Source organism: Psittacula echo (genome assembly GCF_963264785.1).
Source record: "Psittacula echo genome assembly, chromosome: 10".
NCBI lineage: Eukaryota > Metazoa > Chordata > Aves > Psittaciformes > Psittacidae > Psittacula > Psittacula echo.
Genome location: NC_137741.1, coordinates 986,654 through 1,013,540, shown reverse-complemented (window position 1 = coordinate 1,013,540; position 26,887 = coordinate 986,654). Strand labels below are relative to the sequence as shown.

Below are 26,887 nucleotides of genomic sequence, written 5' to 3'. Positions count from 1 at the left end.
CATTTTCTTCTGAAAGTCTCTTCTGTATAGCCTGTGCGTTGAGACTGAACCTCAGTCAGAGACAGAACACTGCTGAAATGGTGAGAAACGTGACAAAGAATAATGATGGAAATGGGATTTGGGCACCAGCTGAATAAATGCAAGAGCCATAATATTTGGAGAGATCCACTACAGCCACTGAACCTCAGAGCAGAGCTTGGGTTACAAAGCAATTCAACATCCCCATGGGGATCCTGCTAGTGTGACGTTTGCTCTTGGGGGAGGCTCTGAAAATGCAATACAGCTATTCATGTCATGTCACTGTCAGGATCCAAGCTTATCTTCAGCTGCCAATCATGATCATGTTCATGCAGGTGGGAGGCTTTGCCCCAGCCCTTGGTTCCTCTCCACCTTTGGAGCATTATTTCTGCTCCTGCAAATTAATAAAGCGTCTCTGAAGTAATGCTGAAACCAAACTGCCCTTTACTGAGGCAGATCACACCCAAGCTGGTTAATCTTCACACCGTGGGGAAGTGGCATATCATATAGATGCAATAACCAAACCTTAGAATGAAAGACTACATGCATTAACCGAAGATTACGTAGATTCTCACAGGAATCTACCAAGATAGTATCAGTAGTTAAGTGTTATAACCCTTTGGTTACCAGAAGCAATTCCCTGACTGATTTATTTATCATCCCTTGTACCTGAGGCACAAATGATTTTAATTTCAGTTCTGAGTAAGTATCAAGTTTTGGGAAAGCAGTGTTTGTGTCAGTGAACCCATCTTCAGCAATACAAATTATTCAGCACAAGAGGAGAAATACAACCATTTTAAGTCAGGATCAAGACCACCATGAAGTGCTCCTTCTGATTTACAGCAACTACCCCATACTGGGAGTTCAGGGACGTGCAATTACCAGTGGCTGCTTCCCCCACCTCATTTCAAACACAGCCATTGTTTGTTTAGGATAACTGAAGAGCCCAACACACTGCACTGCTCTTCAGCTATCTTAAACAAGAGATGCATTAGCGTGGCCATCTGCGGGTGACCAGCTGCAAGGCGTGTGGTTTGGAACACCAATGGCCCACGCTGGGCTGTGGGGCCGGTTCAGCAGCCAGATGGCCAGTCAGCACCGCAGACACATGGAACAGATCAGGGAGTGGGTGATGAGGCTGAAAGTAGGGCACAGAGGTTAGTGAAGGATGTGGAATAGAGATGTGGCTGAGTGCTGGGAAAGAGTCTCACCCATTACTTTGATTGAGCATCCCAGCTTATGAACAGGACATTAATCACAAGATTTAGCAATCCAGACAGTTAAGATTTTTGTTCACCTTAGGCAAGACATTCAGCGCTGAGCACAGTCTTCACAGTTGGGATTGTTCAAAATTTGCATCTTTGGCCTCTCCAGTGTATTCACTTTGGCTTTATGCAAATAAAAATAGTGCTAACAGTTACATCTTCTGAATCAGAAGCTTCAGGTAAGGCAGCTCAACACTCAGGAAACAAGACAAGCACGCGTGTTTCTCAAGCCAGGGTTAAGTTTGGATGTATTTATATTCCAGTGGTGAAATGCTAACCTGCAGAACGCACGTGACTAAAACGGTTACTTCTTACCTAGTCTGAGTTCTCCAAAGTTCCCACACCCAATCTTCTTGCCCACTCTGAAGTTGGGTCCCACCATCAGAACGCCAGAAGATGCTGATGAGCTTGGTCGAGAACCGTGCCCACTCCTTCCCGGCATTCCTTTCGTCGTCCGCTGCCTTTCATCCTTTTCCCTATTAGGATGGTCCATGATCTTAGTGAAATCTCTCTGCCAGCAAGCTGGCAGAAAGGAGTTGGAATACACACTCTTCTCCTTAGCACAGAAATATATATCCAAAAGTATCTGAGTCAGGGTTCAAGAGAGTCATGGAAATGCATGGAGTTCTTTTGGCACTGTATCCAGTTCCTTAATGCATCTTGATAATGTACCAAGGGGTCGATTATGTTCTTGAGAACTCAGTAAAGGCAGGTTGCTTTTGGTTTCTTACCTGGGAAAAGAAAAAGGATATATGAAGTAAAAATCGTTATTTTAAACTACCCAGCAAGAAACACAGACAGGGGCGAACATCCAGAATGCTCCTGGCCTCGAGGAAATTCACAGCTAAATGGAAACTCCACCATTACCTTAACTTTCTGATAAAAGTCCACAAAGTGACTAAGAGAGACAAATGCTGCCCATCCACTGCCTGCTACCGGAGTTACTGGGACTCACACCACACACGCTAACAAAGGCAATTACAATTACACCAGCATGCCAGGTGGAAAATGCAAGCTCACATCCCAGCTTTAAAGCAGCTGTGGAGTGTAAAGTCTCTTTTCTTCTCACTTCATGTGTTTATAAAGTATTACACAAAAGCCAGACAAAAAAAAGAAGTGGGAAATTAACGGTATCAAGAGAAGAAAATACTGGATTTTCCTTCATTTTCCATCTTTTAAGGTTGACCTCAGATATAACTGCTGATTGAAACCGTTGCCTTACAGAAGTGACCAAAAGTAGCAGGCAAGTCAAGATTTATTACTTTTCAAGAACCAGAAATTTCCAGACAGTTGTATCAACACGCAGTTCATGTCACCAACGGGATTTACTTCCCAAAGAAAACAAAGCTTTGCAAAAATAGACCTTCTAATGGAATTGGGTGAGGGACTCAAGGGCCAAGATCTTCCCCAGCAGCCTGCACTGATGACTGGCAAACGAAAGCCAGACTGTTCTCCCACAGAAACTGAAGTGCACCTTCCTCCTGTATGTCCAAACTTGTCACCACCATAACCAAAGGCAGGCAACCCTGGACAACTCCAGACAGTGCACTGGTGCATCTCACAAGCATCAGTTTGCTGTCAAAAGGGGACATGAAATAGATGCTTCTTAACCCATACAGGCCAAGTGGTGCCCCTGTGCCCGTGGACCATCCCAAAAAAGCCAGGCAGGAGCTGTATAGACCCTCCTGGGTCCTGCTCCACATGTGCAGTCCAGGGAGCACAGGACAAACTGATGTCTCACCATGAGACCTCTTCTAGGTCAAAGGATCACAGGATGGCTTGGACTGAAGGCAGCTTAAAGCTCATCCAGCTCCAACCCCTGCCACGGGCAGGGACCCCTTCCACTGGAGCAGCTTGCTCCAAGCCCCTGTGTCCAACCTGGCCTTGAACACTGCCAGGGATGGGGCAGCCACAGCTTCTCTGGGCACCCTGGGCCAGCGCCTCAGCACCCTCACAGGGAAGAGCTTCTGCCTAAGAGCTCATCTCAGTCTCCCCTCTCCCAGGTTAAAGCCATTCCCCTTGGCCTGTCCCTACAGGCCCTTGTCCCAAGCCCCTCTCCAGGTTTCCTGCAGCCCCTTTAGGCACTGGAGCTGCTCTAAGGTCTCCCCTTAAGGAGCCTTCTCTTGTCCAAATGGAACCAGCCCAGTATGCACAACTTTAACACCACTTTGCAATTATTTTTTACTGCTTTTGTTCGTTTATTATTGCAGGCTTCTACACCAGCCAGAGAGTCTGCAGAACTCTATCAGACTCCATCTTCACAGGAAGGATGATGTGTGTATTAGGAAGAACCTGAGGAACTAATCATAGCATACAGAAACATCCATACACACGAATAGATGCTTCATGCAATGTAATCCCACAACCCCACCCAACTTCAACAGTTTATACCAATGCTTAGAACCCAGCTCAGGTTGCACAGGTTACATGTCATCCAGCCCATGACTCAGAAGCCCTTTTCTCTAGAGGGAAAAGCAGATCAACTCTTGTCGCTCTGCACAAAGGTGGGTCTCAGCAGAGAATATCATACAGCACACTGGCAGCAAACCCAGGAGGTCTGAAAACCATCAGGTCATCTGAGAACCACTGTGTCATGTCCATAATACTAGTTTGGCTGTACTGGCCCAGAAACCGCAGTGTCAAGCTCCAAACATGGTACTAAGTAATGTGTGAAATGCCATTCAATGGCCTAGCTGAAGACAGAGTTGGAGACTTTCACATACAAGGAATTCAGTATTTAGCATTACCAAGCTTTAATTGTCCCTCAACTTCATTCAAGATTTAATACTTAAAACTGAATATGGATAAGCAGGAAGCATCCATTACAGGCAAACAGGATGAACTGGTTTTTTACCATAGACATCCCAACAGACTTTCAGCTGCAGCGTTTGTTTTGGAGGGGTGAACTAGTGCTGCTTCTCAAAGCTGTTTGCGTAGACACAAGCACAGTTATATTTCCTTTGTGAAACCAGCTTGTAGAAGCACTGACGATAACTTTATCAGGTATGAGAAAAAGCACTTCGGTTGGATCCCAACCTGTTCCTGGAGGAGAGGGTCAAACAAAAGAGGCAAAACTGCCTGACAGGGACGGATTACAGCAGAGGAAAGAGGAATGCTGCAGTTTTTATACAGCTGCAAAGAGGTTTTGGTTTTTCTTCCTCATTCAGCTAACAGTTCCATGGCCAGCAGAGAGCATAAGAGTCAATATAAGCTAAAACCACCAGAAAAGGTTTTTAAACCACATGAGGTAGACTGGGAATAGACAGGCTGTTAAGAACACACTACAGCGCCTTCCTGTGTGACACCAGAAGCAGCTGAACCTTCCTCCTGCCATGAAGTGCTACCAGCCTTTGCCCTGCAGAGCAGATGGATCCACACAGTAAGGTGGTTTTGCAGCAGAAGCTGGTGCCTAGGTGAGGATCTTTTCAAAGTTGTTTGGCTACCTGCTGGCACAAGCATTGTTAGAGAGAAGTATTTTACCAGCTATGATAAAATGGAGCTGAAAGCCACCAAAAGGTAAAGGTGCTCATTCAACATGTTCCAAACCACTGATATGAGCTAGCCTTGATCACAGGGCAGGTGATGCTCCGCAGTGCTTGATGGCACAAGTACATCATTCCTCTGAGGGCTCCAACCCTCCTGAGAGCACAAGCCCTTCTGAACCTCAATATAACTTCCCCCTCCTCCAGACTAAAGTCTGAACTCAGCTCAAGCCCCACGTGCCGAGTTTCAGGTCTGACATCAAAATACACTGCTTGGTTTGACACTTGCACCATCTCACTCAGTGCACCTCAGATGGGACAAGTAACTCCATTCTTCTCAGGCAGGTGAAGTGCGGAGCTCCACCACATCCTTCCTGGCTAGTGAAATAAGATGCTAATGGTTACAAGCCACTAAGCCTCCATCCTTCCCCTGTCCCTCATCTGTACAAGATCTCTCCAGGGAGAAGGATGGAAAGGTTACGCCTGACAGTCTGCAAACACTGACCATCCTCTCTCTCTGCTGAAAGCCTTCAACAAACAGGAATTAAGATCAGCAATGAACGAGTGAACCAGACATTCAAGAATCCCTTTGTTACGGCCAACCCTATGAGCAGGTCCCAGCTGTCGGTGCACCAAACAGCACAAAGATCTTTCACTATTGTACCTACATCCTAAAACAAGCTGTAGTAAATACGGCATCAAGTATGGCTTTTGAGGACTAACAAAGCGCTCGGCTTTGGCAGAGGAGTGGCAAAAGAATGAAGACAGGACTGTAATTTGAAGTCAGTTGCATTAATATTTAAAGACTACTCGGAATGACTATTTCCTGCCACGATTCAAACCTCCTCATAATGATTTTCCTTCCTACCTTTCCACCCACTCAGCAAGATTGCTCCTGAAAGTTACTTCCATTTAAACAAAGCTGCATGAAGATATTTCCCTAACAGTGACTCAGTCCAATTCCAGTATTCATTTCACTGCAATATAGTTGGAAGCAAGGGAACAGTTGTTTAATGAAAGATACGGCCTTGAAAGGAAATTACTAAGTAAAAACCCCAAACCAACTGTATCCTACACGCTTCAGAACACTTGGGACCCAAGATCTAACTCACGACCTCACCTCCATTGATAAAACCACAGAGCCAGAGCTACAAACCAGCTTCTAGGTGGTGCTGAAGGCAGTTGCCATTCACATTGTGATCAGTAGTAGAGCCTAGCATGAAGGAGGTTTAATCGCTTATCAAGCACTCATTATGGCACAGTGACATTGCTCACAGCCATCCAGACTCCTCAAGTAAGTCCTTAAGTCTGAAAGCAGCAGTAGGCCAATGCAAACAAAAGACTGGTGTGAAGAAGACAAAGCAATGCTTATTCCTACCCTTCAAAGAAAAAGCTTGCTTCCCTTGCACTGGAAATCTTTGACCTACTTGAGCCACTCTGGAGACCCTTCCAAGGTAAGAACAAGAGCTGCCAAAGTCCTGGGTTGGGGCACAAATTCAGAAAGTCTGGAGATGAATCCCCCTTTCTTCCCATCAATTCTGGGAGACCTGACCCAGGCCTGTGTGCAGTTTTGATTCATGAAGGAGGCCATATATGCTAGAAATCAAACTGCAAATGTTTGGTGGATGGATCAACACCTTCACAAGCAGAAGTAGTTCAGCCCTACATGCCTTTTTCCTTCTTTTAAGAAGAGACCTACAAGAAAGCCCAATTCTTCTGTTGGGATGGGTGATCTCATCCCTCTCTCTACAGAAACAGGACCTCAGTTTCTCAAGGCAGCTCCACAACCATTGCTTTAGGACAAGGTACATGCCCTCTCGCTGGATTTTCCAGCATCCACCCCACGTGCCTCTGATACTTTTTGTAAGACTCTTGATCTGGAGCGTGCTTTCCAGACAAGATCTGCTACTTCCCACATGACTTCAAAGACTACAGAATCCTCCAGGGCTCCCAACTGACACGTTATAAACATACGGATATGAGATCACCAGCTTCCACCCTCCTGCTGTGTCAAAAGTAGAGCCTTCAGCAGTAGAAAACTGCGCTTTGCCATAGACGGGGACAAACAGTTTGCCCTCTGGAAAAGGCAGAGCAGGCAGGATACAGGTAATGAGGCGCATTTTGAAACCAGGGCAGATACGATGTGTTCACTCACGTTCTCAGCACCTGCCAACTCATTTTATTAGCTTACATGCTTAAGTTTAGAGGAACAAGCTGGCTTTGTGGCCTCTGCTTTACTGCATGCACTAACAACTTCCTAGACGTCAATGTCCTCCCTATATTAAACCACAATCAGTAAATTTCTCCCAGCTTTGCTCTGGTCTGTGTGAACACACATCTCCATGGGCTTCAGGTCCTTTCGCGCCTTCTCATCTCACCGGTTTATCGCTTCCCTCCCTCGTCTTGGACAAGACATTCCGCTTCTCGTCCTGCTACTGCCCAATGCTACCTTCCAACTGGCTCCAACAAAACTGTCTTTTTCCAAAGCCACCCCACTACTCCCTTCTGGCAAAGTTGCTGGCCTACTAATGAGAACATGAAAAAGTTATGAGCTCTACCCTGTTCCTAAGGGTGAAAAATCATAGATAACCAAATATCCTGGCTTGGTCTGACCTGGAAGAGGACCTGCTCTGGCACTTGGCTACCTACACCCACTAGTAGAAACAGAGGATGCAGAGGCTGAATGCTTCCTCCACTCAGCCGTGAGAAATATACTTCCTTTTGCCTTTTTCTCTCCAATTCAAGAGCTTTCAGATTTCCTAGAGGGTCCTCTGCTACTCCCTCAGTAAGCCTTCTATTATGGGAGTGTATTTCAACTATCCCCTGTATCCCACCAGTACCTCCACACAGAGGAGACTGGCATTTTACCTGGGCTTTCCTAAACAGCACTAGGCTGACCTGGTTTCAGCGCCCTACAGGTGAAAAGCAACAGAAAAACTGAAAAGGGAGGTCAGAATTCCCTGTTGCAGGTTAAAGCTGGTAACAGCATTGACAAAGCTGGCTGCAGGCTACGCAAGCAGGTGCACGTCATGTCAGATGTCCCACACTTGGAGATTCTTTCCAACTTTGAAGGCTACAGAAGCCTTTTAAACACTACAAGTGGCTTCTGTTGAATCATTTGACCCAACAATTTAATCTTTGGCTTGTGCAGCTAGTTTTGTTCAGGAAAAAATGCCTTATGAGGCTTACGAACCGTATTTAAGTCTAAATTGCTGGGAAGGGAGAAGGATGGACAAGTGCAGATCACTAGAGTCATTCACTATTCATGAATGCACAGGACTGTCAAGTTGACATCCTACAACTACAGTTTTTACAGAAAGGGATGAACCCAAATGAACTCACACCAATTTCCATCCTAGGGAAGTGAACTTCATGAAGTCTTTTCCTCGAAGACCTTGTGAACGTGCTGAAACACATTAGCTGTATAATCCTCAACTAAATATGTTGGCAAGTTACTTTTCCAAATGAGTCTCAGTTGATCATTTCACCAAGAGAGATCCAAGCACCCAAGTTCATTCCTGAACTTTACTCTCAATACCCTCTACAAAAGCTCAGCTGGAGAGCCAAGAATGCAAGGGAGGGAAAGAAAATCAATTTGGGTCAGAATTTAGCTCTTCCACATGAAGAGAGTCAAAGAAAAGACCATTTTCCAGGGAAATAGTTTATGCAACAAAAGCTAGATTCATTGACTCCTCTTCCCCATTTGAGTTTAAGCCCAGCACATGCCAGCAGCCATGCATGCACATTCTTATGTATCATAAAATGGTTTGGAAAGGACCTTAAGATCATCCAGTTTCAACCCCCTGCCATGGGCAGAGATGCCTCACACAAGGCCATGTCGCCCAAGGCTCTGTCCCACCTGGCCTTGAACACTGCCAGGGATGGGGCAGCCGCAGCTTCTCTGGGAAACCTGTTCCTGTAGCAAAGTACTACAGATCATAACCTGTCAGAAAAGAGGGCTGGTGCTATTTATGAAGAGTTGCATTTTGCTGGAAGAGATAAATGAACACTGGAATAAAATGCAAAAAATCCCCTAATGAAACCTGAGCTCTGCAAATTTTAGGTTATTTTTGGGGCTGGGAAGAGAAAAGAGCACCTGCCAGATGAGCTCCCCTCGACCTCGTGAGGCTCGCTGCAGGAGTCAGCGGCACAAACCCCAGCCAAGCCCCCCAGAACGATGCAGGTGTGCAGCCCACACGCAGCTGCCTGCGCAGCTCCAGCCCCACACCGCATCCGCAGCGGCCTGGGAGGGAACCGTCCCATCACACAAGGGTTGTGAGATCTGCCTCCTGATAGCACTGATAGCACAATAACCGACCCCTGCTTCCAAATCCTGTCTTCTAAAGGTTTCTCACAGACTGGCAAAAAGCCTGACATTCTGGATAGCATCTCTGCTTGCAAAACAGGCTGCATGAGGCTGTGTAAGATCAAGTTCCAGCAGAAACAGAGATTTATGAGGGTGCTACAGAGAAAAAACCTGGCAGTAGCAAAGGGTCTGCAACAGTCCTGGATGAGAACCCTGCAGATGTTTTCTTCTCTGATATCCAGGCATCACATACACCTGCATTTTTTTCACCTTAAAATACTTGATTGCTTAACAGCAAAAAGCAAGCTGCAGGTATACCTACACCATCCCCTTCCTTTCAGGCAACGGATGTGAAGAACAAAGGGGCAAAGCCTGCTAGGGATGAGATGACTTTTAGACAGCCATGTGCAACTTCAAGGAATAACTCACGTCAGGCAGATTCAGGTGTATCCATGGTGGTCGATGGATGTAGTTTGCAGTTATTGGTGTCAATGATGAGCAAAGTGCTCAACAAGTCAACCACCACTGTGGCTTGGGCTCTGGAGCAAGCTTGGATCACAGGCAGCAACATCATTTTTGAAGATTTATAGCATGATTTAACACAGATGCACCTCAGTAATCTGCGACTGTTTTATCTGTGCACTGCCTGGCAAGGAAAAGCAGCCTGGAGGATGAATTGCAGACAGGCTCAGGGAGCTTGAAAAGACTGGTAGATTTGGCAGTTAAACACAAGAAAAAAAACCCCTTTGCAGCATCCAAACCATGAAGGGCTTTTTTCTCCTTTCAGAAAGGAATGCAAGTATCAATTTCAGAGCCAACACAGCTTTCCTGGTGTGTGCGTGTGGGGCTTGGAAGAGCCTCTTACTAGAAGAAAACTCCTTGTGAACTTCAGGAGACAGGGCCAAGGAAGACTGAAGACCCCCTAATAGCCAGGGGTAGGTAGGAGCTGCGTTAGTGAAACCCAGGTGGAGATGAGTAATTCGAAGAGGTGCTGGCCATGCACAGAGACAAACACAAGCACCCACCAGGTATGTTACCCCCCTGTGGAAGAACACATTCATGTCAAGTGCCTCCCAGTATCAATAAAAAGTGTCATTATAAAGCAGCAATGAAGTAGGATTCAGATGCAGGATCTTTGTACCCCAACTCAAGAAGAGCTTCAGGTCCCCAGAAGAGGCTTGCAGCTGCCTGATGGGAACAGGCTGCCTCTCCTCTGTTCCACCAACACCCAAGGCACCTCAAAAAGCAAGCAGATTAGTTACCACAGACTGGGACACTAAACCCCTGCCAAGGCTTATATCAGCTCCTAAAATAAGCCTCAGATGCCACTGACCAGATTCAGGATTTCAGCCTCTATAGCCAGGTTGAGCAGAGATCAAAAATGATGCTCACTGGTGGTCTGGAGCAGCAGTGCACCCAGATCTTGGTATTAACCAGCACACGGACAGAACGATGCCCAGTACCTCTATAGTACAAGGGGTGATGGGTTTAAACTTGCACGGGGGAAGTACCGGTTAAATATAAGGCAGAAGCTCTTCCCTGTGAGGGTGCTGAGGCGCTGGCACAGGGTGCCCAGAGAAGCTGTGGCTGCCCCATCCCTGGCAGTGCTCAAGGCCAGGTTGGACACAGGGGCTTGGGCGACATGGTCTAGTCTCAGGTGTCCCTACCCATGGCAGGGGGTTGGAACTGGATGATCTTAAGGTCCTTTCCAACCCAAACCATTCTATTATTCTACATAGCTGCAAAGATCAAAAGACTGCTAGACAGAGAAGAGCACGTGCTGCGTCTTGTCAGTGTAAAATATCACGTTAATGCTGCTGAGCATTTGTACCTCAGGAGACAAAGGAAAACTACTCTAGCCTCTCACAGCACTGAGCCCTAAGTATAGCTGTATGGGTGCTCTCAGTGTCCACTACACAAAGCAGCAAAGCCTTAGAGAAAACATCACTTCCACACATCAGGAATAAAGTTCTGAAGGCGCAGCAGAAGTAGGTGGCTTCAGAAAGCAGCTTTATTAAACCACCCAATTCAGTGCAAGGGTTTAGGCACTAAGAGCCAACACACGCCATAAATCAGGCAAGATTCACCCCAGCTTAGATACGTCCTCCAGGGATGAACATCAGCAATGGGCCTAAGCAAATTTGGCTGTAAGAGACTATGTGCACTCACGTCCTACTGCAGGGATGTATTCAGCATCACTGAAACTGAGGAAGTTGTCCTTCACCACCTCATATGAAGAGAAGACAGAAAGGAAGCCTATAAGAAGGCAACATGACCAAGAACAACAGTGTAGGTGGGTAAAAGTCACAAGTATACTCTGCACAGCCTCTGTAGCTAAACTTCAAGACCTGGACTGGCAGGCAAAGCCCAAAGGCCCTGTAGAAAATGAGGAAGCAGATAACCCTGCCAAGTCCACACGATCCATCCCTCAGACTCTCGACGTTGCCCAACAGACTTGACTTGGCCCCTGTATCCAGACTGCTCATCACCAGAAACTCTGGTAAGAGTTGGTTAATAAAAGGGAAATGCAGTGATGCAAGAGATGGTGAGCAGGAACATCAGCATCTCTTACCAAAACACAGGTAATAATGTAATGCCAAAAGGAGAGACAACTAGTGTATTAGGAGGAAACACAAAAAAACCTTGATACTTAATGACTTAATGTACATGTTTTCATTTTAATGCCTGAACTTCACCTTCTCCTTACTTTAGGATACTGCCTTTTCCAGCAGGCATGGAACAGAAGATCAGCCCATGCCATCACTCATATAATTAGATGCTTGGCAGGAATTCAAATGACATTACCTACATATTTTGCTTGCAACTAAACTATGTCTCAAAGAGGAAACTATGTACCTGAGACCTATATACAGAGAGAAATCTCTCCCAGCCTTTAATGTGCTGTTTACTTGGAGGCAAACAGTGGTGACAAACTTTGTGACCATGTGCAGAGGTTGAAGAACACAAGGTAGCTGAAAAGATAAGAACCAGGACTCCTGCTTGTTTGGGCTTAATAAATACATTGCTTCAGCTTAAGCAAACAAGTCTCAGAGCTGCTATCAAGAAGGGGCACTGCCAGCACCCCAGTTCCCTGCAATAACGTCATTCTCTCCCACCCCTCTATGTTTTGTAGGAAAGTTTTTTACTGGCATAGCTCACTTCTGTTAAAAACTAACAGAGTTTAATATTTAAAGCACAGTTACACTCCCAGCCTGAAGCCTGCTGCAGTGATTTTTCTTCCCTTCCTATTATGGGATTATAAGACCTCCATCAAGTGAGCACTGCAGCAGTGCTACAGCCCCAAAACAAACATCAACACCACCACCACCCCCGCCCTCACCCATTCTACAGGGCAGCATCCTTATGGCACAGAAAGAACAACCTTTCCCTTCCTCTTAGAGATTTACAACTCCCCGGTTTTGGCTCTCCCAACTGCATATCCTTAAGAAGCAGTTCAGCTGTCAGACGAGATTGATACGGATGGCCTATGCAATCAGAAGACACCAAGAATTACATTCAGATCAAGCAAAATATCTGCTGGTGAAGTTCATTCCCCTTGCAGGAGAGCCAGAGGGTGCTTGGGAGCTCTGGGGAGCCTTGTGAAAGAAGCCAGGCCTTGGCTTTTTTAATTTTTATTGAAACTTTCAATTTTAAACAAAGCAAAGGTCAGCCCTTCTGCTGGCAGCTGCCTCCCACCTCCTCCCCAGTGCAAGGTGCAGCCCTGGGTACTGCTTTGTTCTGTGCCCATAGTGGCAAGATCAGCTACACCCATCCAAACATCATCAGCTTCATAAAACCTGCACTTCCTCAGCAGAGCCATTAGACACAGTAATCCCCATGTACACAGCGAGACAGTTGTGTTTGTTCACAGAAAGTCAATGTTTGTGCCTGGTTACTTCCTCCGAGTGGCAAGAAAGTAGCAGGTACAACCAGCCCACAGCGCCCAGCCAGCAGGAGCCATCAAGACTCCAGATGAGAAGCTACACAGTTAAAAAATTGTTAATGCGTGAAGGTTTCTGTTGTTGGTTGGTTTTGGGGGTTCTTCTTCCCCAAATCCAAAGGCAGCAAGTTGACTTAAAGGTCTTCACGCACTGGAAGCCTTCACATGGCTGGGTGTTTTAGCTTCTTCCACCCTTCTTAGCAAACACTGTCTCATGCCCACCATTTTTCCACCCATGCTTCACAGGATGCAGTTTTCTTTATAGAAATCACCCAGACCGTTTGCCGAGATGATGTCCATGGGCTACGTGAGGTAGGGCAGTATTAGGAGAGGCAGCCTCTCCACACCGGCATCCCATGCAAAGCCATCGAGCACACTGAGGCACGTCTTGGGAGCACAAGCAGCGTAAGGTGGCAACAAATACTCTCCGGTTTCCCAGACCCACAGTCTCAAGATAAGCTCTGGAGCTTTTCCTTTTGACTGTACCCAACCAACCAGAGGCAGCCAGACATCATCCCACCCTGTGCCAGGTGATGGCTGACGTTCCCACCACACGAAGGGTGTTAAAGCCAGCAAGGATATCTGGCAACCCAAAACCTCCCTGCACACCATGGAAAACCAGAGCGTCCTCTGCCCCCACTAAAAGGAGGCCTGAAGATGGGCAGCAACAGGGTTCCCCTCACTACACCAAGGGCCCAGACCCTGTCCCACACAGCAGGGCACTTGGTGCCTACAGCTTGCCAAGCAGCCCCATTTTTCAGTCACAAAGAGTAGCTCCAAAGCTATGTCCAGCTTCCACAGCATGTTTCTTTTCATTATCAAAGCCACATGTACTCACTGACACTGTGCTAAGGTCATGGCAGTGGATTTACTTCATGACAACCTCTGCTGCCACTACTGATAACCCTTTATCTGCATCCCAGCGCCTTCTCACCACCTGATACTTAATACTCAGGCACCAAGTGAACACCTTGGCTACTTTTGCTGGTTTGGTTACGACCAGTTAGATTTGAACTGCACAGTGCCAGAAGAGGATCACCATCAAAGTTCCCCAACACTCTAAATGAGGACACTGAAAGCCCAACCCACAGCGTGTTGAGTATCGAGCAACGACTGCAAGCAGCAGGAACAAGCAGCACTGACACAAGTGTTCAAACTCACATTGCACTTGATGGAGCAATGTCACCTTAAGGAGACTACAAGCTAGAAGAGGACATAAGCTCAGAGATGGTTCAGGTTTGGAGAGGTAATTTTACATGACAACTGGTCCTACTTCTCTCCCTTTCCTCATCTTAAGGACTTTGCACAGTTCATGGCTTGGCTTCTCTGTTTGCTGTAAACTTGAGACATGCCTATGTAAAGGGAATATTGTGCCAAAACAAACAAATCTTCCACTCACTTGCAGTCCAGCAATCTATTAGGAAGGAAAGGCAAGGCACTACCATTAAAACTATAAATACCACCTAGAATGAACCAGAGTAAAGTCTCGTGGTTAACAAAATGAAATATTTTGCTCCATTCCTCAAGGAATTACTTAAGCGTTGGCTTAGCTGTGTTGGTAACTCCTCCTCTTTTGCAAGCTTCTAACCCATTCCTGTGTTCCATACAATTATGGCATGGTTTGGGTTGAACGGCGCTTAAAGCTCATCCAGTTCCAACCCTTGCCACGGGCAGGGACCCCTTCCACTGGAGCAGCTTGCTCCAAGCCCCTGTGTCCAACCTGGCCTTGAGCACTGCCAGGGATGGGGCAGCCACAGCTTCTCTGGGCACCCTGGGCCAGCGCCTCAGCACCCTCACAGGGAAGAGCTTCTGCCTAAGAGCTCATCTCAGTCTCCCCTCTGGCAGGTTAAAGCCATTCCCCTTGGCCTGTCCCTACAGGCCCTTGTCCCAAGCCCCTCTCCAGGTTTCCTGCAGCCCCTTTAGGCACTGGAGCTGCTCTCAGGTCTCCCCTTCAGGAGCCTTCTCTTCTCCAGGCTGCCCCAGCCCAGCTCTCTCAGCCTGGCTCCAGAGCAGAGCTGCTCCAGCCCTCGCAGCATCTCCATGGCCTCCTCTGGCCTCGCTCCAACAGCTCCACGTCCCTCTTGTGCTGCTGCCCCAGAGCTGGATCAGGGCTGCAGGGGGGGTCTCCCCTTCACACAGCAGAGGGGCAGGATCCCCTCCCTGAGCTGCTGCTCACGCTCTGGGGGTGCAGCCCAGCACACGGGGGGGTTCTGGGCTCAAGCACACACTGAAGCCAGGTCATGGGCAGCTTCTCATGGACCAACACCCCCAAGTCCTTCTCAGGCTGCTCCATCCGCTCTCCCCCAGCCTGTGTTTGTGCTGGGGATTGGCCTAACTCAGGGCAGGACCTTGCCCTTGGCCTCGCTGAACTCACTGAGGTTCGCATGGTCCCACTTCTCCAGCCTCTCCAGGTCCTTCTGGATCCATCCCTTCTCTCTAGTGTGTCAACCGCACCACACAGCTCAGTGCAGCTCCACACTGCTCTATTTCCCATCCTGTAATGACTCAGAATCAGAGACACTGTGGAAAGAAGCCTGAAGATTTCTCAAGACTCAAACCAAGTCCCTGTGATAAGATTAAGCCAACTCATTTCAGTTTGGTGCAGAGATGAGAAGACACCTCATGGTTTCCCCTGCTTTTGCAAAGGGAGAAACTGAAGCCAACGCCCAGCAAAGAAATAAACAGCAAGCAAGGAGCAATGATCAGAGGAGGTCCTTGGTCCCTGAAGCTGGAGCAGAAAGCTCTTTGCTCTACTCTTTCACGCTCACCTAGACTCAGAGTTAAGTTTCTCATTTAAAATAGAGATGCAACACCAGTACTGGCAGAATTTTTTAGCCAAGCAAAGCACATCCTGACAACATTTCTTTGCCCTGTAACACATGGCCTTGGTCCAGTTATGGCTGGTAGATTTCTTCACGTTGAGCTTTAGCATTTATTTCACAAGCATTAATCTTGTTAAGAAAAGAGACACCACCTTATTCCGCCCTATTAGTTTTAATATCATGATCTAAACCAGCAAGTGTTTGTTTGTTTTCCAATGCAGGGTTTTCCTCTTAACCTTGGCAGAACCATAGAATGGTTTGGTTTGGAAAGGCCCTTAAGATCATCCAGTCCTGGTACTCTCAGCTCGCAAAACAGTGCATCAAGTGAGGTATGTCATCATCTTGTTAAAGCTGAAACGTTCAAAGCTCATTTGAGGTTAACCAGCATCCTTGCCCACAGGACCAGCACTACTTCCCCAAAGACAGAATCCCAGATAAAGTGAAACTCAATACAGTTTCAGCATTGCCAACCTGGACATCTGCATCAGAAAGGTCTTTTCTTTTTCTAAGTGACATTTCCATCACTACACAAAAGAACCAGAGCTGGAAGAGCTCTTTTGTCTCGGAAACTGCACAGATTTGATTCGCATTCCGCTGGAGAAGAAAGTTTAGGAGAGGAGGATGCTGAAGACAACCTGACATCTGCTGCCTTTTAAAGGAAATGTTAAAAATCAGACTTCCTAGCATCTGAAGACTCAACATTAAAGTGGAAAATAAACACTCAACCACGGAGGTCTGGCCATCATCCCTCTGCAGGACGTGCCTCAGACAAGGTAAAGCTGCACATGGAAATGCAGACAGCCTACCTAAGTATAGTCAAACCCTTCTTTGTGATGGATCATCGATTGACCACGTCTGCAAAGTACAAATCAAATGTCCAACAGCTGTCACAGCCTCCCCGGGGACCTCACTTCATTACCTGCACTCCCTAAAGTGATTTACTACATCACTGCAAACCTGCTGCTGCTGCTTGAGGAAGAGAAGCTGACAGGAACCAGGCATTTGCCTTTAGAAATGGCTTACCGACAGCTGGACAGCAAGTAGGACAGCCCCTGTCTGGAGCTTGTCTGCTCTTCTTCCATAGGGCACAAGTGCAAATGTAGCAGAGCATGATCTAGGGCCTCTCACACCAAAGGATTTCTGAAAGGAAACCGAAGCTGCCACTTCCGGAAGTGGTTTATCTGAGCACAGCTGGGTTACAGCAGCCACCGTTCATCACTGATTCAACCACATCAGAATTCACTTAATTGCTGCTTGGATCCTTTCGGTTTCCCTTGAAATGCTACCAAATACAGGGGACAACATCCATATATCCTCTGTCCTCTCTTACACATTGGCAGGCTGAGGAAATAAAAGGATTAAGATTTGACAGCCTTTTAACAGGAATTATGCCCCGGATTACTGTGGTAGGTACATGTTAGCAGTGGGTTTTGGTTGTTTTAAGGAAAGGTCATTGATACTGTATGAGTTTTTCCAATTCACGTGCCCATACCTGAGCTATGTGGTGATCAGATATACATCTTTTCCTGGTGGTAGGGTTTTTTCCCCAAGAAAGCAATCAGTGAGACAAAGCATCCATGCACAGCTCAAAAACAGCTTTCACAGATCTATTTACGACAGCACTACAAGAGTTCAGGTGCGAGTCAAAGCTCCACATGCACTCTGCTTCTGGTTTTGACCTTAGCGTAGCTCAGATACATGGTGACATGTTTAATATTCCATCAACTGCAAGCGCTGAAGCACAGAAGATGGTTCAAAGTGATGAGAAAAACCTCCAAAACCTTAGAAGTGAAACAATTAAGCATTTACCTCCAGATTTCTCATGACCCAAGGGATGTAAACAGCAAGCAAACCTTTCTCAGCCAGCCACCGCTTTATGCCAGTAACATTCTCTCTCCACTTCCCATGTGCTTCCTGGTGGCTACATTCAGGTGAATCCCCAAATGGCTCCACCACTCCCCTAGAGCATCCCACAAGTCCGAAAAGCTGCTTCCACATCACAGAGTGGTTCAGACTCCTCCACCCCATCCCCAGGGATGTAACAGACCACGATCAGTCTAGGCTAGAGCAGCCTCAGTAGTTCAGCAGCCAGGCTAAGACAGGCTAAAAACTGAAATTAGGCAACTCCAGCCCAAAGGAGGCTCCCAGAGCTGGCAACCGTAGATCAGGGTCACAGATCTTCAGCTACAGGGCAACACCCTGCCCGTGAGGTACGAGACAGCTTCCCAAGCAGTACCAGCAGCACCCCGGCACCAGCGAGCGCACAACAGACAAGCAAAGGGAAGCACCGAGTCCAAGGACTCCCAAGCCTGGTGCTGGGTGGAAGGGAGAGATTTACAGCCTGTATCCCCAGGGGTGGGTCAGGCAGAGCAGAGCCTGAGCATACCATCACCTCCCTACTCCTCAATCTGACCTGTCCCACCTGCCTTCTCTGCCCATGCCCTAGGTACAAGAAGGACAAAGTTGGATTCTAACCCAGGCTTTACATGTCTCCTTGGGAGGGATTCAGCTGAAGGAGACAGGGATAAGCTGATCAGAAGAGCTGAGTAGCCCCTAGGTTACCACAACAGCCATGCCATCATGAGATGGCTTATCCCATACAACATCTAGCTACCCTGAAAAGCATCTTCCTGCTCCTCTATCCTTCAAACACCCTCAAGTCTCTCAATTTCACTGGCTCTGGCACTTCTTTGACCTCTCCACAAGCCAACACCAGAAGTGCACCACTTTCCATCAGGCTTTTGAGCTGCATCCATACTGAAAGGTTAAAGAAAAGCCTGAGAGATAGCCTGAAGAAAGGTACAGATAGATGGTCTCATCTTTTCCAGCAGCAGCAGGTTGTCACACACTGCTGTTGCACGAAATTAACAGCTAAAGAACTCATGGACAATTGGACATCTATGATCTTCTAACACCTTAAATAAATGCATGTACTCCTGCTAATTTTCAGTAGCTCTTCCCATATCCTGTGGTATTACAGAATGCCAAGAACATACAGGCTTTCAGCTCTGTTAACTGCCGTAGCAACAGCTTTCACTGAAGCTGTAGCCACATCTTCCACCCTCACATGTTTTCGAGGCAGAGCCTCCTTCCCCATCCCACCAGCAGAAAACAGGATGGGAAATGCTGAATTTCCAAACTGGCAGATATTTGGTAAGCAAACTAATTTGGTAGCATTTTGGAAAGGAGTTAACTAGCATGTACTTACAGGAGAAACAAATTCAACTTGTTGTGCAAGGATGACAACAGCCGCTGACTGCAGTAGAACCCAGCGGGCACGTGGCCTGTGAGCTCATTTCAGCAAGGCCTTACTGTAAGTATCCCCACACACTAGTTTTGAAGACTACTGGAAACACAAACCTTATGCAGGCAGCACAAGGGAAAGGAGTCTGAGGTCCTACTTCGAGTACCAGTCTCACATCTTAGTAGAAAAGGACATTCAAGTTACCTCCTGCTTAAGCAATGTCAAATTTTTGTGGCAGGCATCTAGAACTTCAGAAAAAGCACCAAACCCAAGGCTAACATATACCAAAATCCCTAATTGTGAAGGCTGGAGCATCCACACAGTGTCCCAAAGCATTTCCAGCACTAGGTAAGTATTATTTCCAACAAAAGCATCTTTAAACTAAAGCAGCAGATACTTGCACCTCTGAAACCTTGAAGCCATTTGCAGAGCACACTTCTCTACCCATAATAATTGGAATCCCTAGCAGGATCAGCATGCTGGCATGTCTGCCAGATCACAGAATCCAGACTGGGTTGGGCTGGAAGGGACCTTAAAGCTCATCCAGTTCCAACCCCTGCCACGGGCAGGGACACCTTCCACTGGAGCAGCTTGCTCCAAGCCCCTGTGTCCAACCTGGCCTTGAACACTGCCAGGGATGGGGCAGCCACAGCTTCTCTGGGCACCCTGGGCCAGCGCCTCAGCACCCTCACAGGGAAGAGCTTCTGCTTTATATCCAACCTGAACTTCGCCTGTCTCAGTTTAAACCCATTACCCCTTGTCCTATCGCTACAAAGATAGACTTAGCCCATACAGTGCTAACTGACCAAGTAATGCTAATTCTCATTAGACAGCTCCATCCCACTCCCCCAACAGCATATTTACAGGAATAGTAAAGCCCCTGGAGAAGGCCACAGAGCATACCGCAGCACCCAAGGATCCATCAGGGCTCCAATGGAACTGCAAAGCTTGCACTGGGTTTCAGCAAGGAAATGGAAATCACGCTGACATACAATTGTTCCACCCCCACCTTCGCCTTCACACATTTCTTACAGGTCAACTTTAAAGAATTAAGTCTTGTTCAGCTAAACCTCTGCTGGCTGTTGCTAAAGGAAACAGACTCTCTGCAACAGTTGAGCAAAAACAATGAGTTACATAAAAGCCAGGCTGCAAAAGCAAGACCCAGCATTCTGCCAGCCAGGGAATCTCAAACGTAACATGAAACCTCTTGTTCAGTTTTGGGGTTAGAATACAATGAAGTGAGCCCATACACACTACAAAAGCCACAAAGGTTTGAGTTTTCTTTAAGTTTATGAGAACATAATCATGCTGTGTTGCAATTAATTTTCTAGCCAGTGACTTCCCAAAGATTTGCCATAAACAGGCAGAGAGAAATGAATTACAGCTTAAAAATGGACCAGCTCAGCTCTGGGCATTTTCAGACTTAGATCAAGTCAGTACAAGTTGAAGAGTTATAGAAGATGGTTTTGGTCATTAACTCTCTAAGTTAGGGGCTCCCCCATGCCTAGTGGAAGAATATTTTTTTCCTTGAAGCACCTTTTTGGTCACTGCCCCCCTTTCCTTGAGACTTATCAGTGTTTGGAGAACAGCACCCAACAGTTGAAGTATGCTGCACTGAACAGAAGATATGGAAGAAGTTGAGAAGGGGCTCCAACACCATCACCATTCATGTCCCTAGACCAACTAGACATCTTCTAAGGTTACACAACTTCAATAGTGCAGCTTTACAGATCATAAAGTCCCATAGCAGGAGAGGCAGCATCGCCGAGAACTTCTCAAGCAGCGTAGCTCTAACACACTGGAATCGCACTTCACATTATGTACCTTTCTACAAATAGATACTGCTGCTCTTTGAGAAGAGCTTCTGCCCTTAAATAATCCAGAAGCCTGATGGATGACTAATACAACTAGAAAGCTTTGTGTACAGGAGGATATTTAGCTACCACACATCATCAGGACCTTTCAATGCTTTCAACACGCAGCCAAAGAACAACGGAGGCATCTACAGCTTTCACTGCTGTCTCCCTGTGTTTGGCATAGGCTCCAAGACTTTGGTCCTAGCTAGCTTCCTTCAGCCCCACCTAGAGAAGTCCTCTCTGCAGTCAACTCCAGTTGCTTCGAAGCACAATGTTCTCTGCCCAAGCCACCAGGTCTACCCTATACCACTATGGACTTGATCTACAACTAAGCGGACAGCTTCTTCTACACACCACTTGGTGAGCTCAGTGGAGATGTACCATATTAGTAACTCCAAGCCAAGAATTTAACCATTTAACCAGTGGTCGCTGCTGCTCTTGTTTATTTATGCTGTCCAGGGAAAACAAAGTGCCCCTAAAGCCAGGTTCCTCAAGTTGGAAATGGTTCACCAAGCACATTGGAGGACAACCCAGCAGAGTCAAGAGCTAACTCCTGACTCACATGGACAATGCCTCTTTCCTCAGCACAAATGCAGGAGTGGAAGCACTGGTTTCACTGGAGCTGGGAAGAAGTCCAGCCAGTGCACCTCTGCCTTTGGATCCTGTCGCAGGGAACACACAGATGAAGGCACAAATGCTCCTTGAAGAAGTAATGCCATGAGTCAGGGTGCTCGCTTACAGGAGTATGGGCAAGTGAAAGTCATGGAATAGGAAAACCATTTTAATATTACATTTAAACATACATAAGGATAAAACCAGGCATGAACGGGATACAGCACAGGCAGCTTGGCCGCAAGATCCATGGCTGAGACAGCACCACTTTCCAGTGTCTCAGAATTGATAAGGGATTTCAGTAAGGCATTATCAACTTATGTTTTATATTTAACACAGTAGAAGGCAGGGCTCCTCATTATATCACTTAGCATGCATGCTGCCAGGCAGTCTGAGCTAAGAATCCACATCCTCATCTGTGAGTAAGGGGTAAAAAAAGCCAAATCAGACATCTTGAGCTGGGTAAAAGCTTCACCCAATTGAAAAGGCACACTACGATCCCAAACCCCATGGAAATATCTTGATACACTAAAGAAGAGTTCCCAAGATCATAAACATATTACAGGGAGGATAAAGAAAAACAAGAGGGTGATTTCAGTCACAGAAGAAACCCTCCACAACATCACAAAGCTTCAGACCTCAGGGGCTTATCTTTAAGACAAAAAAAACACAAAATGAAGCACAGTCAGATGACTACAGTCTCCATTGGACTCATACTAAGATACTAAAAGCACTGTACTGCACCAGTCTGGATTGCTCAAACCAAAGACTTGTCAAGCAGTTAATGGCACTCCTAATACTGACACCAAAAAAGTAAAGTAAAAACAATGAAGCTGCAAAATAATTTGAGATACAGTATCAAGCAAAACTGAAGGCAGTTTCTCCTCCAGGCTGGAAGCTACTGAAAGCATGAAATCATTGTCTGTCTGTCCCCCCCTCAACTGAAATTACCAAAAGGCAAGAGCTCATTAAGCTTCCTACATACAAAATTCAAAGTGGAAACTACAATTCAGGAAGAATTTGGTTTGTCACATCATTTTGTCCAAACATAGAAACAGTATTTCCAAAGATGCACAATTATGGTCCTAAATTTAATTCCCCAGCTACTTAATCAGCATCACTTTGTCTGCACTGGCTTATACTTGAGCAGAAAACTAGCTTGTCACTATATGTTTTTTCAGAAGTCCAGAAAGAAATCCAGTGCTAGTTTTGCTCCTGTAGTACTCATTATTTACACCCCCAAAAAACCTTGTGCCAAGCAGACTTACAAAGCTCTCAAAGTCACGGCTTTCACCAAATCAGAACACTTGATCTATGTGTTCTGGGTCAAAACGATGATCCAAGGCCTGGGAAGCCATGTGAAGAAAGGCCAAGAGAGCTGGGCTTGTTCAGCCTGGAGAAAAGGCAGCTCAGGGAAGACCTTATCACCATGTTCCAGTATTTAAAGGGTGGCTACAAAGAAGATGGAGACTCTCTTTTTACAAGGAATCCCATGGAAAAGACAAAGGGTGATGGGCATAAGTGTCTCCTGGGAAGATTCCAACTGGACACAAGAGGGTTCCCATTTTTCACAAGGAGAACAACCAGCCACTGGAATACTCTCCCCAGGGAAGTGGTGACTCTCCAGCACTGGACACTTTGAAGATTTGGGTGGACAGGGTGCTGGGACATCTAGTCTAGGTCATGCTTTGTCTAGAAAGGTTGGACCAGATGATCCTTGAGGTCCCTTCCAACCTGGGATTCTATGGTTCTATAACTTGCCCATTCCATGAAATCAAGGTATGTATCCATACAGGAATCAGTCACTTTCACCTACAAATGTTATTCCTTTTGATTTCACTGTTCTAGAGAGGAAAACTTTCCCAAAGTCTTCACTTTCGAGTTTTCTGCTCATTTCATCGGTCACTTGTAACAGAACAGAATTTAACCCACATTTTACTTGTCACAGTGGAACAAACTCTACATATATACAGAGCACATTAACTTTGCTACTGGGCGGAGAGCTGAAACTCTTTTAGAGAAGCTTCAGCTCACCACAGAAGAGTCTGTACTCTCCCTGACTTCAATCCTACCCAATTTCCTTGTTGCAGATATTCATCACTGACAAGCAGCACTGCAGCTACCTACTTCTCAGCTCAACACGTATGTTCTAAAAATAAAGCCAGGGAGAGTAGGTGATGGATGCAAGTTCCCAGAGAAGTTACTTCAGATGAAAAATGCTGACAAAATTGAGAGGAAAAGAAAATTAAATGGAAATAAGGAATAAGAATTCAACAACTTGCATTCAGGTCTCTAAGCATCCTTCCACAGACTTGACATGTACCCTGGCTGTAAGTTACAGGTTTTTACAGCGTCTTCCCTGGATTTGGTTTTTGAGTTGCATGCTGAGATGCTCCAGAATATCAAAGCCACATGAGACTCACCCCAACCTCGTAACTCACTTCTTATGTTTGTTATCTGCAATCACTTCTTATGCTTGTTATCTGCAATCACAGGGCAGCAAGTGCTGAGGCACAGGAGCAGCAGGGCAGCTAGCCAGGCATATCTGTGGTGAATCTGGAAAAGAGGAAAGGACATTTTAGAAAGCCTCCACACAACAGTTCAAACAAGCACCTTCCAATCTTGCTTTATTCTGCTAAAAAAAGAAGGAAAAAGCACTGTTTGCAGTTTTCAGTTTGATAGGCCAGCTTCCAAGGATACTGTGGATAAACAGGAGCCAAACACCAATTCTTATAGGAAGATCTAGCATTTCTGCTTACCCCACATCAGGGCAAACCAGAAGCTTTCTGTGCAATAAGGTGGCTTTTAGTTCAGAAGATGGCGTTTTCTTAAAATACAGATGTTTCTGACTCTTCAGTGATTTTGGCTGTTGGTAAACTGTTTCCTCACCTTGGGAAACAGGTTCCCAAACCCGAACTCCCATGACGCAGCACCCCAGGCTGGCTCCATTTCCTGCGATGCTTCCAGGCACTTTGGTCAGAAGGAATCACAAGAGGCTTTCTGTTTGTGCCCTTTTCCCCCCCCCAAGATAACACCCTCCAGAGCACGCAGCCCATAGGGCAGAACAGGGCGCAAGCACCCATTTCCAAGGGGGAATGTACTGTAACAGAGATGTGAAGGTCAAACCAAAATGAAACTCTTTCCAGAAAACTCTGCCCAGGGTGACCAGACATACGCTGTTCTGTTCTACATTCAAAACATGGGCATTTAACTCTCTTTGGTAGGAAACACGTGGGATATTCTAACAAAAATTGCAATTTTAAGAAGCAACTTTAAGTTCTGAGAAGCTCAGAAGATGATGTCATCATCTAGAAGACAGGTTCTTGCTACACGCTGAAATAACGATGTTAAGACTCCCTTACAGATGATGCTCTGACACAGGCCTTGCAGCCAGGCTCGCCGGTGCTGAAGGGGCATTCCAAGCCTGTGCCACTTCTGTCCTTATTTCCCTGACTGTTACAGCGAGGGTAGGTCCACACTAACCTCTCAAACTGCTCATTCTGCAAGCACACAGGAGACAAATGGGCCTTCTTTACCCTGGCCACAGCAGAAGGAAACTGTGCACTGGAGAGATGTTTGCTGTCCAAGTGCAGGACAGACCGAACTCACCATCACCGTGCTGCCATAGACGCCACTCTGACTGCAGCACACAGGAATTTGCTCTACCTCTGCCCTGTACTTTCTTAAGCTTGTTATTAGTCCAGTCCAGGTCACATACATGTTCTCCCAATGTCATTTATGAGTTCTGTCCTCAAGAAGCCAGAAGGATTGCTCAATGGCATCGTAGCAGACTTCAAACATCTCCATGAACTCACGAGAGTTGTCATTAACTAAACCTCATCTACAATTACCCAGCACCAGCTCCTGAATGAAGCCAACCACTGGCGTGAGGAGCACACCACCAGCGTACAAGTGGTGAGTGACACCCATGAAAAGGCATTGGGTAGTTGAATATATCCCCAATATTAAGTTTATTGCAAAGCATTTAAGGCGAGCTGTTGTTCTATTTGACGCTAAAGTTCTCTCAAGTTATTTGGCCGGGGTCACAGGCTGCAGCAAGGAAGAACCAGCCAAACTTGTCCCAAATGAAGCCCTACAAGAAAGGGAAAACACAAGTGCTTATATTCACAGGGAGAGAGGAATTGCTGCTTTGTTTAGTTACTTGACATTGCAACCATAAAAGCACTCTTGGGCAAAGAGCAGGCGCATCCCATTAACATGGCAGTCCACAGATTGAAATACTGAACACTCTTTAGCCCTGAAAAGTTTGCTCTTTTGCTACTTCAACCACATCCCAGTTAAACCTAGGAAGAAAACCCAGAAGTTGTGCATAAAAATTCCAAACCGGGTTCACTGGACAGAAACTGCCTCAATTTCTTTACATAAATACCAACCTCTAATAAAAAAGTGGCATCTCCAAACAAGGAAGCTAAACCGAAGACAATTTATAACCTGCTCCACAGTATAATGATTTATTCTAGCAATAAAAGAAGGTAAATCATTTCATGCTATCCTGAGGTTCAGGTTTGAATCAGAGGTTAAATATCACTCAGGCTCTGCTTGAAGAACAAGAGGATAGGCATGGTATGGAGGAGGCAAAGTGGAACATGAGAAACCCCCGTGCTGGTCAGCCTCTGCCACTTCCTACCAGCAGCACCTGCGACAAAAACACATTGCCACCTCACACAAGACACTTACCAACAGATCTTTTGGCTGCAGCGCAGCAAACACGACTCCTTCCATGTTCACAGAGACAGGATTCCAGCATCTTCAGAGCACCCAAGGTTCAGAAGGCAGAGCTCAGCTCCAATCCTTCCCCCCGCCACACACCCATGGCAATGGGCTCACCAGAAATCCTGCCTGGTACCAAGAGGGCTCAAGCAAAGCACAGAGGAGGCCAAAGTAACAACAGGCTTCAGCTCCTGACTGCAGCACACATTAAACCTACCAGAGAAGCCAGGAACCACGAATGGCATGAAACAAAGCCACCTCTTGCAGCAACAAAAAGCAATGGTTAAGGTGAAAAATATGTGGAAAACCTGGTTGGAGCACAAGTTTATCATGGTAACAAGCTCCAGTCTTTCCTTTGCCAGAAAGCCTTGCTGCCCAAAGCCTACCATTATGCAGGGATCATATCCCCTGGTGAAGGGAAGGCAGCTGACAGAGAGGCCACAGAAAGCAGAATGACAGTGAAAGAGGCAATCTGAAACCAAGAACAGCAAGAGGGACCCTTCCCACTTTTGACAGATAATTAAACTTTTTGGTGTTTAATTAGCACCTCCAGGCACCGAACCCATTTCCTGTGACACCTCCTCGATGGCCTTAGGCTCAGAGACACACAT

At 46.4% G+C, this 26,887-nt stretch overlaps 1 protein-coding gene across 4 annotated transcripts in view; it reads right to left on the bottom strand.

Moving 5' to 3' along the window:
• The window catches only part of CSNK1G1 (casein kinase 1 gamma 1), a 108,807-nt gene that overhangs the window by 65,314 nt on the left and 16,606 nt on the right, over positions 1 to 26,887 (bottom strand). For 2 of the 4 annotated variants that reach the window (XM_080626029.1, XM_080626032.1), the window contains exons 2-3: positions 23,987 to 24,101; positions 1,599 to 2,014 (exon numbers count right to left, since the gene is read on the bottom strand). In XM_080626029.1, coding sequence (XP_080482155.1) covers positions 1,599 to 1,776 — 178 coding nt within the window. In that variant the 5' untranslated portion in view covers positions 1,777 to 2,014; positions 23,987 to 24,101. Of the gene's footprint in view, positions 1 to 1,598; positions 2,015 to 23,968; positions 24,102 to 26,887 lie in introns of all 4 variants that reach the window. The other 2 variants (XM_080626030.1, XM_080626031.1) reach the window with 2 other exon arrangements.